The sequence below is a fragment of the Tigriopus californicus genome, chromosome 7, assembly GCF_007210705.1.
Source record: "Tigriopus californicus strain San Diego chromosome 7, Tcal_SD_v2.1, whole genome shotgun sequence".
Classification (NCBI taxonomy): Eukaryota; Metazoa; Arthropoda; class Copepoda; order Harpacticoida; family Harpacticidae; genus Tigriopus; species Tigriopus californicus.
Genome location: NC_081446.1, coordinates 9620213 through 9632764, shown reverse-complemented (window position 1 = coordinate 9632764; position 12552 = coordinate 9620213). Strand labels below are relative to the sequence as shown.

The 12552-nt window shown below is 46.8% G+C and overlaps 3 protein-coding genes across 3 annotated transcripts; 1 reads left to right on the top strand and 2 right to left on the bottom strand.

The window, feature by feature from the left end:
* Positions 1 to 4422: 4422 nt before the first annotated feature.
* On the top strand, positions 4423 to 7538 carry LOC131883045 (RISC-loading complex subunit tarbp2-like). Its single transcript, XM_059230375.1, has 2 exons — positions 4423 to 5826; positions 6411 to 7538. The coding sequence occupies exons 1-2, from the start codon at positions 5229 to 5231 to the stop codon at positions 7376 to 7378; spliced, it is 1566 nt and encodes a 521-aa protein (XP_059086358.1). The 5' UTR covers positions 4423 to 5228; the 3' UTR covers positions 7379 to 7538.
* Positions 7539 to 7630: 92 nt separating this feature from the next.
* On the bottom strand, positions 7631 to 8616 carry LOC131883046 (novel acetylcholine receptor chaperone-like). Its single transcript, XM_059230377.1, has 2 exons — positions 8249 to 8616; positions 7631 to 8156 (listed from the first exon to the last, which is right to left on the bottom strand). Exons 1-2 carry the CDS (start codon positions 8307 to 8309, stop codon positions 7693 to 7695), a joined length of 525 nt encoding a protein of 174 aa, XP_059086360.1. The 5' UTR covers positions 8310 to 8616; the 3' UTR covers positions 7631 to 7692.
* A 4-nt stretch (positions 8617 to 8620) lies between these two features.
* On the bottom strand, positions 8621 to 11934 carry LOC131883044 (ATP-dependent RNA helicase Ddx1-like). Its single transcript, XM_059230374.1, has 10 exons — positions 11735 to 11934; positions 11606 to 11657; positions 11118 to 11517; positions 10803 to 11045; positions 10565 to 10735; positions 9934 to 10492; positions 9663 to 9871; positions 9364 to 9552; positions 8826 to 9048; positions 8621 to 8755 (listed from the first exon to the last, which is right to left on the bottom strand). Exons 1-10 carry the CDS (start codon positions 11748 to 11750, stop codon positions 8652 to 8654), a joined length of 2166 nt encoding a protein of 721 aa, XP_059086357.1. The 5' UTR covers positions 11751 to 11934; the 3' UTR covers positions 8621 to 8651.
* Positions 11935 to 12552: the final 618 nt, after the last annotated feature.

Sequence of the window (12552 nt, the reverse complement as noted above, 5' to 3'; positions counted from 1 at the left end):
GATACCAAGAAACGTCATCATCTCACCCAATTACCACGCAGTCCAAATTCGACTCAGTTCGTGCACCTGGCAGGCGCACCCACTTGGTTGTTGATGAGTTTGATGTCCTGAATTATAGTCATGCTACGTTTAAAGAAGGTAGGGATGATGATGATGATGATAATGATGATGATGATATACTTGAAGATCAGGGTACATGTAGGGACTATTGGCTTGTCTGTCCTACGTGCCACGTACAACCAATAGGCGGCGCCCAGACAAGGGAGGAGTCCACCCTCGAAAAAAATGCACTCTGCTACTGTTGTGCTTCTATGTATGACTGTGATATCCCGTTTCAGTCGTGGTTCTTCCCGTAAGTATTTGCAATGGCTCTTGCGGACCGAGACATCCCATACGAGGGTAGTTTTGTCAAATAATTACTTTGATTCCTCAACGAAACGAAGGTGATCGAACAGCCAACCATCCATCCATCCATCCAGGTGTTTCCTCAAGGAAGACCAACCGCTCATACCATTAGAACACAAAGCACTTCGTGCGGACGCAAATCAGGATATGCAGATTTTGAAGAGACTAATGAGATCACGAGAATGGAAGCTTTTAATCATTGCTTTGTCGCTTCGTGTGTGTGTACTCAATTTCAAATGTACGATATGGCGCCGATGGCAGTTGCAATATTGTTTATGTGGCAAATTGGGCTTGTCCCAAGGATCATATTTAGGGTGCTAGGGCTATTTTTGCTTGGAAGAAAGATTAGGATGCAAGCGACCTTTGACCACTCCTTAAATTTCGATTTGCAAATCAACTAGAATTGTGATTCAAGATTCCCTAGACTGCTTTGAACGAAGAAAAATATGAACAGAGTCTAATCAAATACCCTTCAATGCTTGATTGGATTTGCAGCGTAAGAAAATGACAATCACTGTGAAGACTGTCTTGATAATTGCAACTATGAAATATTTATTGAATTTGTTTTGCTTGTATTTTCGTTCCGGTTGCTAGTTAGTAAATAAGTATTCAAATCTCGATTGAGATGCAGCACATCATACTCTTTAGGTACTTTGAAAAAGAAATGTACATGTTGACGTTAAGAGATTTAGGATAGATTGTTGGTTGACCCCATTAAAACAATAAACTAGGGTTTTCATTTTTATTGCTAACTTCGAGACACTTTTGCTTCAGTTAAGAAACATTTTGCATCTTTTAATCATTTACTATAGTTCGTTGCATATTACACTCTATTATACAGTATAATAAGCAAGTGACTTCTGTGAACTTACTGTAGGAGGGGCATCCAAGATTCAAGCATGATGAATAATTTGTGACCCAAGCCAAGAAAAGTGGGAGGAAAGGTTCTCGGTTTTATTGCTCGTTTTTATTATATTTTAGAGCTAAAGGCATCATGTGCAAGACACTGAGTAATACCCTGATCTTATCAAGAGAAATGTGGCAGTAATGGCACCTTGGTTAAAATGGTTTTAAGAAACAATTTTGATTCCGTAATTGAGATGAAATCCCTAGATGGTGTACTGAGAGCACCTCCCATAAGTTCTAGCTTCACCTTTTAGATTTTATTAGCTTTACAGCCCGTGCGTTCTTCCATCATAAGAATCAATGTTTCCATATTCCACTTGAAAATGATTCCAAGGATTTACTCATTCGAAAATAGTGCGTGGGCGGAACTTGTCGGCAAGGTTGTTGGTTTGGAAGCACGAGATGGTGGCAGAACTGCAGAACAGCTGTAGCACCCATGAGATGTCTTTACCGTAAAGCTTGCCTTGAAGAAAGGCACTTGTTGCTCATAGAGGGTTCTCTGGTACAGGAAGGAACCAATTCCTAATAAGTCAAGGACAAAACTTTCAGCCGAACGTTCTCTGTTTCAAAGGGCTGATCTAGTTCACAGTAGTTCGAACACTCGACTTAGAGCACACAGAGTGCCTCAGCTTTTGTACCAACAAACCGGCAAAACAGCAAATCTGAAGAAAAAAGAGATGGCGAGGGGATTGGGAGCAATAGAACTGGACTCGCTTCCTCCCACTAAGATGCAGTGCTACTCCTCCCAACCATCTGCAACCAATGGTAACGCTGGTCAGGTGGGTTGCTAGAAGGAACCAACCGGTATTCTTTCATATGCACCAGTTGAAAGTAGCGAGTGGTATCCGGTGCAGGAGATGACAGATTCAATCTAATACGGGAGTTTGGTAAGATACCGGAAAGGTCAGGGACGTGTTGGGTTTAACTCTTCGCTCATCCGGGTCTACTAAAGCCAAAGTACCGCAACGGGTGGAAATGGAATGAGGGCTGGCTATCCACAGCTCAAGAGCGATCGACATTTAAGTACATTGAAGCTTGTAAAATCATTTAGGATCATGTACGTTGTGAAACACACACTGACGGCTATGTTTGCCACGGATCATTGAGCGGATGGATGTTGCCGTTTTTTTGCGCCGAAGAGATAACATGAGAATCTTTATCATCTACAATTGCTCACGTGGGATTTGCCAAAATTAAGATATGAAGAAATGAATTTGTGCTGATATTATCTCTTCATATGGTTAAGATTCCTCCCGCTTGAAAACATGAGGTTAGTTCGAGGCTTGCTAGTTGTTCGCAAAAGTTTCAAGAGTTTTTGAAACCAGTTTGCATTACAAAGGAAACTCGACGTTAAAGCTGCGAATTCCCTGACAAGTTAACCAAAATTACACAATCAACCTGACAATCTATCTCAAGCACCACTAAATGTGGTAAATAAAAACTAAGACGATAAAAAAAAGTTTCGCTAAAATCTAGATCCAGTGCTCAATGGTTTAAGTTGCCTTTTTACTTTGATATCAAATTTGTCGAATTGCACAATGACAAGGTTGTAGGGAAAATCTGAAGCATAGAGTGAAGTTTTGAAGATTCCAGTATTGTCCTGGCGCTATCGGGAAACAAACAGTCATTTTTTGCTCCTCCTTTTGTGCTTTTCCCGACAAAACAAATGTTTTATTTCGTATTTTGTTAAACATGTCAGTGTATATCGGGCGAGCTAAAACACGACTGTGAATGTTTTGATGATTTTGTCTCTCCATTTTTTGAGAAAAATACTTTTGATATTTTTATCATATCTTTAATGGTATTATTAACGCCAGACTCCATATGTTATGGTAGACTTCATCACCTTCTCAACTTTCTTTTTCTCGTGGAGATGACGTCATCGCTAAAACTGGGTCAGTCATTTACAGGTTGCGAATTTTGTAAAAAGAAAGCCAAGAATCGAATTAGGAAATACTTTTGGATTCACACTTCTCTGAAAGAGGAGAAAATTTGAGAAAAAGAGGAGGGTTATTCTAAATTGAGGATGAAAAATGAGTATGTCAGAGATTCGAAATGTAAAATAACGAAAAAAAGCGGAGCCGCACCAAACCTGCATGAATGAATCCATGGCTGTTGAGTGTTTTAAGAGCTTGAGTTCAACAAAAGATGTGGCAGACCTAGCCCATATATTTAGCAGTTTTCTCAAAATGTGCACTATTTGGCAATATTTTGCGCTCTCCGGCAATTTTTATGTTTTTCTTTACTTCCTTTATTCTTCTGGATGCATCATTATTCGTAGATCAAAGTTGGGTTTAAAAAGAACTTTAACCCTAGAGATAGTCAATGTTGCATTATTTGACACTGGTTTACCTTCTTTCAATCATTTGAATTGAGGCCTCGAAGTTTTACTTGATTTTGACGTCGAGCGAAATTGAGAGGTTCGCCATTGATTGTGAGTCTGTCGTGAGAATCTGAATAGCAGAGAAACGAAATTCACTGAGTTGCTGCATCCATGCGCTTTATACGAATTTCTTTGCTATTGTGCTCGACATGAAAATCTACTGAAAACTCGAGTTACATCACCAAATAAATTTCATTAATCAAAAATGCAGACAGACCTCATGTCAGCCCATATCTTGTTAGCATTTTGAGGCAAGTTTTCAATTCCAAGGATGGGTGAAACAGAGCGGACCAAAGGCTGCACGCTGGTTAGGGCGTGCCACTCGGGATCGAAGCCTAGATCGATGATTAAGCTGAAAATCGTAGCCTTACCCCATCATTGGCATGTACTAGAGGGCTTGTCCCTCTAGTCCTCTAGCCCTCTAGCATGTACGTATGTCATTCATATTTGGCGGAAATTCCAACCCACATCCGACCCGACATCTCAGACTCAGCATTCTCTGTGGCCTGCCAAATCCGGCGAGTGTTCATGCCTCGTCTTTCTCGATATCCTCCATTCAGACTGGGGCCGGCTCATGGGCTGGGAGGCCGGCTTCACCCTGCCAACTGTCTGGCCGGCCTGAATCCACGAGGGCGCGAGCGAGGGCGTGAAGGAGCGAGGGGGGGTGCATGTATCGACAACGTGTGTAATGTGTATGTACGGTATGTAAGGAGGGAAGGAGGGAAGGCTGGTCCTGATAAGCAGAAGGCGAAACTCCATAGTACATGTGGCCTGCTACATTCTACGTAGATACAGGCTCTAGCCTTGCTCCATCCCTCCATCCCTCCATCGCATGCGGACGTAGAGGCCAAGAGGCTGCGGTCCGGGCCACCCACTCGTTGTTGATGTGGAAAGTCAGCTAAGGAAGCAAGGAAGGAAGGACATTTCTCGAGACTTGAGAGCGGGTCTGTCTGTCAGTCTGTCTGAGGGCCTATCGCCATCCGAGAATCCGACGGAGTGACTGACTGCCTTGATTACCTCGGTCTTGCCTCCGTTCCTGTCCCACCTGAGCTGGGTCTCATTCGGCTGGGTCGACCGGGTCTCACCTCCTCAGTGGAACGAAGGCTGCCACGCTGCCTGCCTGTCACGCAGACAGCTGTTTACTACGGCTTCCGCGTGGTCCCAGGACCGAACCGTAGTATACCGTAGTAGGCCGTCACAGGCCGTTCGAATTTCGGTCTCGAATTTCGGTCTCGAATCTCGTGTGTGAAATCAGCCAATCCGCTCGATCTGGTCCGGGCCAAACTTTGAGAATCTCGTGCCCGTTGCCCGTTGCCCGTCGGCCATTGACTATTGCGCTGCGGTCATTGGTCCGTCCGTCGGTCCGACATTGGTTCTGCTTATGGGTGTGACTCACTCCCCATTTCGGATTGAAGGGCTGTAGGTCCAGCCGGCCGGCCTTGCGTGTGGCTTTGGGTGGGTGCTTGTCCGAGTGAGAGGTGTATCGTGGGGAACAAGCTCATGTTCGCGTTAGGGTTGACTTCTTCAGTCCTTGATGCATTCTCCGGGCCACGCCTCTAACCATCATCTGGTTGTGACCTCGTACGCCCTTCAGGCCCCGCCACCCTATTCGCCCCACGCCCATCATCCCCCGGCCTTGTCGTCTCTGTCCGGCGGCGGGGGACCTCATTCGCCTCACCAAAACACGACACGCACCAGTGATTTGCATCCCAACCATCCGCCTCATCACCATCACCATCCCCACCACCATCACGCCCACAGTCACAACCCCCATCCACCCCCTCATCCCTTCGCGCCCACCGCCCATTTTTCAGCCCCGAATTCTTTCGCCCCGCCCGGCGCGTATCCGTACCCGTCGGACGACCCTCGATCTTCGGGCTCGTCCGGCATTCAAATCCTGCCCACTTTTGGCGGGGTGGCTAATAAGCGCGAGGCGGTCCATCCGGGACATTGGGGTTTAGCCCATTCTTATCCCGATATGACTCAATATAATGCTAATCCCGTGGGCGCGCTCCAAGAGCGGTACCAATCTCGTGGCATCCTGCCCGAATACCAGGTGATTCAAGCCGAAGGGGCTTCTCATTGCCCGACTTTCGCCTACCAGGTCATCGTGGACGGGAAAGTGGCTATGGGTAAGTGGACACCCGACAATCACAGTCTGGATATCCATGGGTTTTTGACATGAGGGAGATATGCTCACGTCCTTCACGTGTACATCCAAAGCCAGACCTCGAGCAGTTCGAATTTTGGCCAAACTTGACATACATGTAGGCTCGACCAGTCCATGTTCAAAGCCAGGAATCAGAACCGGTTCCTGAGTAAAGTTTAGGGATTTAAACCGAATCTTTTGTTACGTGGAATGATTAGATTTCATGAGAACGAAAGGAGACGGCGATCTTCAATCAACAGTTCAATACTTGGCTTTAGAGCTTCGCAAAACACGTAGTGTAAAGCATACGTTCATGTTTAGAACTGAAGGTCCTCGGTAATTATTGACACGCCTTTACACGGTTCTGTCCAGGAAATCTCACTTCCCTGTTTTTTATATTAATTTGAATTTAGCTTCTCGAGTTTCTTGTGCATCCCTGTTGTTGACAAATATAGCGTACTTCTTTGCCCTTTGATGAGTGACACCCATCGATGATACTCGTACTCACAAGTCTCTCATGCTCGCGCTTCATAAGTGTTTTCATTCATTGTCGTCGCTTTTCCGCAGGATCTGGGAGTTCCAAAAAGCAAGCGAAACACAACGCCGCCCGCTCCATGCTAGACAAATTAGACGGTCGTGTCCCCGTCCAAGATTTCGTTCAACCCTTGCCTCCAGTGTCTTCTTCCGTTGGCCAAGGGGTCATGGTGGGTGGCAAAGGTGGTAATGCCATCGTACCAGGCGCTCCGAATGATCTGATCAACTCGGCTGCGGGCAATTCCATCGGTCAATTGCAAGAGCTCTGCGTTCACAAAGGACTGCAGATGCCCATGTACGATGTAAAGGCCGAAGAGGGCCAACCTCATCAAAGATCTTTTCACATGGTTGTTCGCGTGGGATCACTCTCAGCCGAAGGCGAGGGCGCCTCCAAGAAAGATGCCAAGCGAGAAGCGGCCGTGAAGATGATCAGCCGCGTTCACGAGTACTTGGCCAACCACCCTGAACTAGATGCCGACATCAAACCTCTCGAAGCCCAGATCGGAGTTATCAAAACGGAGCCCAGCGACTCGAGTGCCAGTTCGACTTCCGGTGTTGAGAAAAAGATCAAAACCTTAACCCCGAAGGAGTCGAAAGAGATCCAGAGCTTTTACCGAGACCTGAGCGACGAGCCCGGTAGTCTATTGCACAAGCTGCAAACTCTTTCATTGAAGCCTCTCAAAAGCGGCTACGTGTCTCAATTGGAGGCCCTGGCCAAAGAGCAAAAGTTCGGAGTCACTTTTGTCGAGATTGAGGACGCCACGGACGAGGGGGACACTCAATGCTTGGTGCAGTTGTCATCATTGCCCGTGGCGGTGGCCTTGGGTTTAGGCCCAGACAAAGAGAGAGCCAAGGAACAAGCCGCACGGAATGGGCTAATCTACTTGAAAATGATGACGTGCAAATCCACGGAGCAATCCAAAGTCGAATCGTCCGAAACAAAAACTGAGGCCACGACCACGACCACGACCCCAGCCCCAACTCCTACTAAAAGTAACTAAGAATTTATTAGAATTGGATTACCCCCTTTTGTTAATCGCCCCTTTAAATCAGGAACGTGCGAATCTTTTTGTACGGAATATAATATGGATCCTTCTCACCTCTCATTTAAAGCCTTGATGGTCTTCTGAGAAGTGAGAAGGAAACTTGGAATATCCCTAATTGTTTATGATAAAACCTAGTGTTTGGCTTTCTATTTGTATGGAAAACTATAAAAGCGAATGGAAGTAAGACGGTAGGAAAATGTCGACTCGTTTTCAATGTTTGGCACACGGGGTGTTACTTTATTGATCAGGCATACAAATGTGAATTGTTTCTATTGGATCTTTTTGGTCTGAGCGGTTTCCGATTGCTTGAGCGTCGACTTGTCGGCTGTAGTTGAGGACTCGGTGGCATCCACGTCTTCCTCTTCATCCGATAATGGTCCTCTTCTGTGGACTTGCCAATCCACCACCAATCGACAACCCAACATCAGCATGAATACAAGGGTCGGCGCCGTGCGCTCAAATTCATCGTTGATGGCCAAATGCGAGTAGCAATTGAGCATCTTCAGCCCAAAGAGAATGATGTTGGCGCCATTCTTGACCATCCTCCCGGGTACGGTCATGAGAACGAGGCCGCTTAGAATCTCTGCCCCGCCCACTGCGCGTCTGTACCACTTGGAGGCCAACTTAAAGTCTAACGCCTTGGACAGCGGGAACACCTTGGCATATTTTGCGTATTCCGTGCGCAAATCTTTGTGCAGATCTTTGCTGATTTTGGGAGTGATCTTCAACACGCCTAGATGGAGTTGGCGAGGGTAAAGAGAGAAAGTTGAAATGTGGACTTTACATCAGATAGAGCGCAAGATATGCTACCTATATGCTACCTACCGAGGAATATGAAAAAGGCTCCGAGGAGCAAGGATAAACTTCTCAATACAATTTTGGACATTTTAAACACCGCGAATAAGGAACAGCTATTGCTGAAGGAGAAACTGCTCAGGAGATCGATCGACAGTTGACTGTCCAAAACATTTGGATCTTGTCGTCCTTTCCGTGTGAACACAAATACGTATGTATCCAGTGTTCCTCTTCCCTTTTGGAGAGGGGAAGAACACGAAGAGGGAAGTATTGGAGCTTTCTCTGTTCTCGGTCTTTCTTCTGGAGGAAACGAACAATCGCCTTCCAACGGAAGAAGCACAGTATTGCCCTAAACTTTGACCTAGTTACCATTTTGGAATACGGAAATGAGAGACTATCGAGCACAGATCAAGAGGCTTTTATTGGCACAAGATTAAATATAATTTGCCAGAAACATGAGTTGAGCGTCCTTTTCCAAACATTGGAGTTTGGCCAGGGTTGGTGCCAACACATCAGCATGTCCTCGATAACCAGTGCCTGAACAAAAGAGATCGCTTGAGTACTAATCCCGTATATAGTCCAGTTGCTCACCCAATCCCTCACGTACCTTTGTCTTCCAATTTTTTGCCATACACTACTTTCCCATCAAACTCATTGGTTTGGATCTCGAAATCCGTGCCAACTTGAGGAACGGTTACCCCAAGATGCTCCTCAATATCGGCTAACATCTGCTTCTCGTCGAACCATTTGCAACAGCCACCCCTTTCGACGGTATTAGTGTTCGAGCAATTTCTGCCCCGGCTTTTGCACCACTCGCCGTGATACCAGACCTAAGCATTAGAGTACGTAAAACCGTAGCACAGAAACATGTGACAAACAAACGACACTGCCAAAAGACCTTTCCCGATTTCACCTAGAAATGATGATTCTGATAAATAAATGCCTCCTCCATATTGAAAGGGATGGGAAAGTCTTAATGGTACAGCTACCTTGACAATTTCGGCTAGATCGTGGTTCAAATCGCTACTTCAATATTCGTGGGAAGTACATATTGTACGTGCATAGGAACTGATCCCTTAAAACAGAGGATCCCTACTTGTTTAGATTCATGGCTCCGCAAAAGATTTAAATTTGACTTTGCTCACCTTTTCGGGCTCTTGGGACACAAGCGAAATAGCTAATCCCATTCGTTCTGCCCGCCCCACGCGGCCAATGCGATGAACGTAATTGGCCTTATCATCTGGTAAGGTCAAGTTGATCATGAACGGAAGACCTTTGACGTCGATGCCTCGTGCAGCCACATCCGTGCAAATAAGGAAATTCACCGCTTTATCCTGTGCATATAATAAGGATAAAAAAGCGGAAACTCGCTCTTATCAGAATGTTTTAGCAGTGCTTAAACTATTCGCTCACTGACATGGGCAATTCCACCCTCTTTGTGTACCTTAAACAATTGCAGATTGTCGCGTCGCTCGGTGGGTTTTCGATCTCCGTGAAGACACACGCAAGAATGCCGCTTTTTGAGATATTTCTCCAAGTTATCACAGTCGAGTTTAGTTCGACAAAAGATCAAGCCATAATCGATTTGATGTTTCTCGATGGCTTTTAGGCAGTACTCCGCTTTCAATACCTTGACTGCTTCCGAGCGGGAATCTGCAATCAAAGTACTCCATCAAAGTCCGTCCTCGTCTATCCAAAACACGACAAGCTTTTACTTTTATCTCCCGCCAACTTGTCATCTCGCTGATGCACCCCGTCGGTAGGCACTTGCTTCAGGAGCTTCCGCCAATCCTGATCCTTTGCCGGATCGACCCAAGCCACGACATGATGAACCGTTTCCGGGACCGAATCTTGACCTTTTAAATCGACCCAAGTCGGGAAATGCATCAATTGGTCGGCCAAGCGTCTCACGTCAAAGTCGTGCAACGTGGCCGAACACACGATCATTTGTAAGCGAGTGCCGTCCGAGGTCATCTTCGGGATCTTTTCATACAACCGATGGATGAGCTTCTCATAGCCGGCCTTGAGCAGGGCGTCGGCCTCGTCCAAGATGAAGAAACGGCACTGCTTTAAGGACAATTTGCCACCACTAATGAGGTCTTCTAGACGACCGGGAGTCGCTACGACAATGTCGACGCCCTCCTTAAAGGCCTTTAATTGGTCTTGAATGCTCACCCCACCCACCACGAGATGCTCGCGAATGGGAGGATGAGGCAGTTTGGTCTTGAATTGGGCAATCTGCTTTTGCGTTTGTTCGGCTAATTCTCGCGAGGGCTAAATGGGCAAGGGCAAAGGGCAAACAATCACCAACCATCCGGAGCCATGGCAACTATTGACCGTACGTACCTCAATGATAATGGCTTGAGGCGAATTGGCCGCGATCTTCCGATCCACCACATTTTGTTGCTTGTCATTCACTACCATCACAGTCTCTGGGGATTGATTAAAACCGCGGTAGCCTTCGACAGGCTGGTACTTCCAAGGCTGATCACCAAAATTGAATCGCATTTCCGCATTCTAAAACCCCAAAGCCTGTACCGTTAGCGCCGTGAATGGGGCTCAAAATTGAATGCTATTGATTCACCTTCAATACAACGGCAGGATAAAAGGCTTGCTTAAGTTGGTGCGACTTCAAAGTAAAGGCCAGTCCCAAATCCACACCGTTCTTAGTGTAAGCGATTTCGCCGTGATCCAGATCCAAATAGCATCCTAAAACATCGGCTTGCCCGAAGGCTTGTCCGTAATCGTCAAACTGGCGGTTGTTCGATTTCTTGCCCGTACCGCCAAACCCGTAACCATGCGGACAGGTGCCTAGGTCCAAGGCGGCCTAAAATGTCGGCCCATGAACCCGTGAGAACCCAAATACCCAAACTCACATGGAGGCCGGGACCGCACTCACCTGACCGGTGGCAAAGCCCACGCGACACAAGCCTTCATCCTCGACATAGGCCTCGAAATACCATTGACCGGCCCCTGCCACGCCCAATCCGGCGCGACACCCGTGCCATTCTTTGGGATGTCGGCTTTGGCAACGTAAACCATCGGCCGAAATGGCCAAGGCCGGACTGCGATCCAGCACGGACATGCGCCATTCCGAGGTCGGAGTGGCATCCTCGGACCCGGGGGTCGAGCGGGCGGTAGGCGTGCCGGCACGCAAGGCTTTGAGGCTCTCCCACGTGATTTGTAGGACGGGCAAACAAAAGGCGCCGGTCTTGCCCGATCCGGTTTCGGCGGCCATGAGCACATCCCCGCCGCCTAAAATCATAGGAATGGCCTCAGATTGCACATCCGTGGGCAAACTGAAGGACAAAGGGATCGAATAAACCTCAACCCAACCCCTAGGAGAAGAGTGCCAGTCCTGCCTGCGGCACAAACCCACTCCCTTACCTCCATCCCATGTGATCTACGGCCGCGCCCAATTCGGGCAACACGCCAAACTCTGGAAAAAAGAGGCAGGCCAATAGATGATGAGCATGAGGCTTGAGGGAATTGAAGGGGGGGTTGGTTCACAATTACCCTCAAAGGCCGTCATGATGATGAGACGGAACAAGAGGTCCTCGGACAATGGATGAATGGATGGATGGATGGATAGATGGATGGATGTTCAGACCGCCCCAGATTGCCGTGGGTGGGACGGGCTAAGATTGGGCCGCGAGCAAATTTCGCCGGTCAGACAATGCCTACCACCAATTACTTACAGCTCTTGTTGAGGCAGGCATAGTTGCCAGATTGGGCCTGGCCTTAGTTGCCAAAGAGTGCGTGGGTCGACTCAAAGAAGGCTGGCATTGGAGGCAGTTGCGCTGGCCCGAACGCGAAGCCTCAACACTGGACGTTTCCTCGACTAGCGTTGGTCCTGACCGTCCTGACCTTGGCAGTTATGTCAGCTGTGTGGGATTCGAACAGGACGGTCAGGTAGCATTTTTCGATGTCTTTTTTTGGAAATTAGCATTATTTCAAGGCCGCTAGCATTGGAATTTTTTTATTAGCATTAGTCTGGTTTTTAGCATCAAACTAGGATTACTTGCATGGTCCGAGCATTGGGAAATCTTGTCTAGCATTTTAGCATTTTTTGAGCATTATTTCGCTGAAAAAAAAAAATATCTCACAACAGAACTACATTTGGCGGTGTTAGCAATGTTCTTTCATTGGATCCCTTTCCCATTCCATGAAATTGATATGCTGTAGCCACAAAGTGATTACCATTGGAATGCATACTTACATTAAGCAAGCCAAATGATTTATTCAAAGGGAGATTCAACCAAATTTTTGTTTTTAACCAGACTTTTGGCATACAAAAATATTTTGGGTTGGCTAACACAAATAAAAGAAATTTA

What these genes read in the sequence shown, in the direction of transcription:
- LOC131883045 (XM_059230375.1), top strand. Translation starts at nt 5,229, where the DNA reads ATGCATTCTCCGGGCCACGCCTCTAACCATCATCTGGTTGTGACCTCG. An exon ending in GGACGGGAAAGTGGCTATGG is followed by an intron (nt 5,827 to 6,410) that starts GTAAGTGGACAC and finishes GCTTTTCCGCAG; the next exon opens with GATCTGGGAGTTCCAAAAAG.
- LOC131883044 (XM_059230374.1), bottom strand. An exon ending in CAAGTTGGCGGGAGATAAAA is followed by an intron (nt 9,872 to 9,933) that starts GTAAAAGCTTGT and finishes CTTTGATTGCAG; the next exon opens with ATTCCCGCTCGGAAGCAGTC. An exon ending in ACAATCTGCAATTGTTTAAG is followed by an intron (nt 9,553 to 9,662) that starts GTACACAAAGAG and finishes TTATATGCACAG; the next exon opens with GATAAAGCGGTGAATTTCCT.
- LOC131883046 (XM_059230377.1), bottom strand. Translation starts at nt 8,309, where the DNA reads ATGTCCAAAATTGTATTGAGAAGTTTATCCTTGCTCCTCGGAGCCTTT. An exon ending in AGCCTTTTTCATATTCCTCG is followed by an intron (nt 8,157 to 8,248) that starts GTAGGTAGCATA and finishes AACTCCATCTAG; the next exon opens with GCGTGTTGAAGATCACTCCC.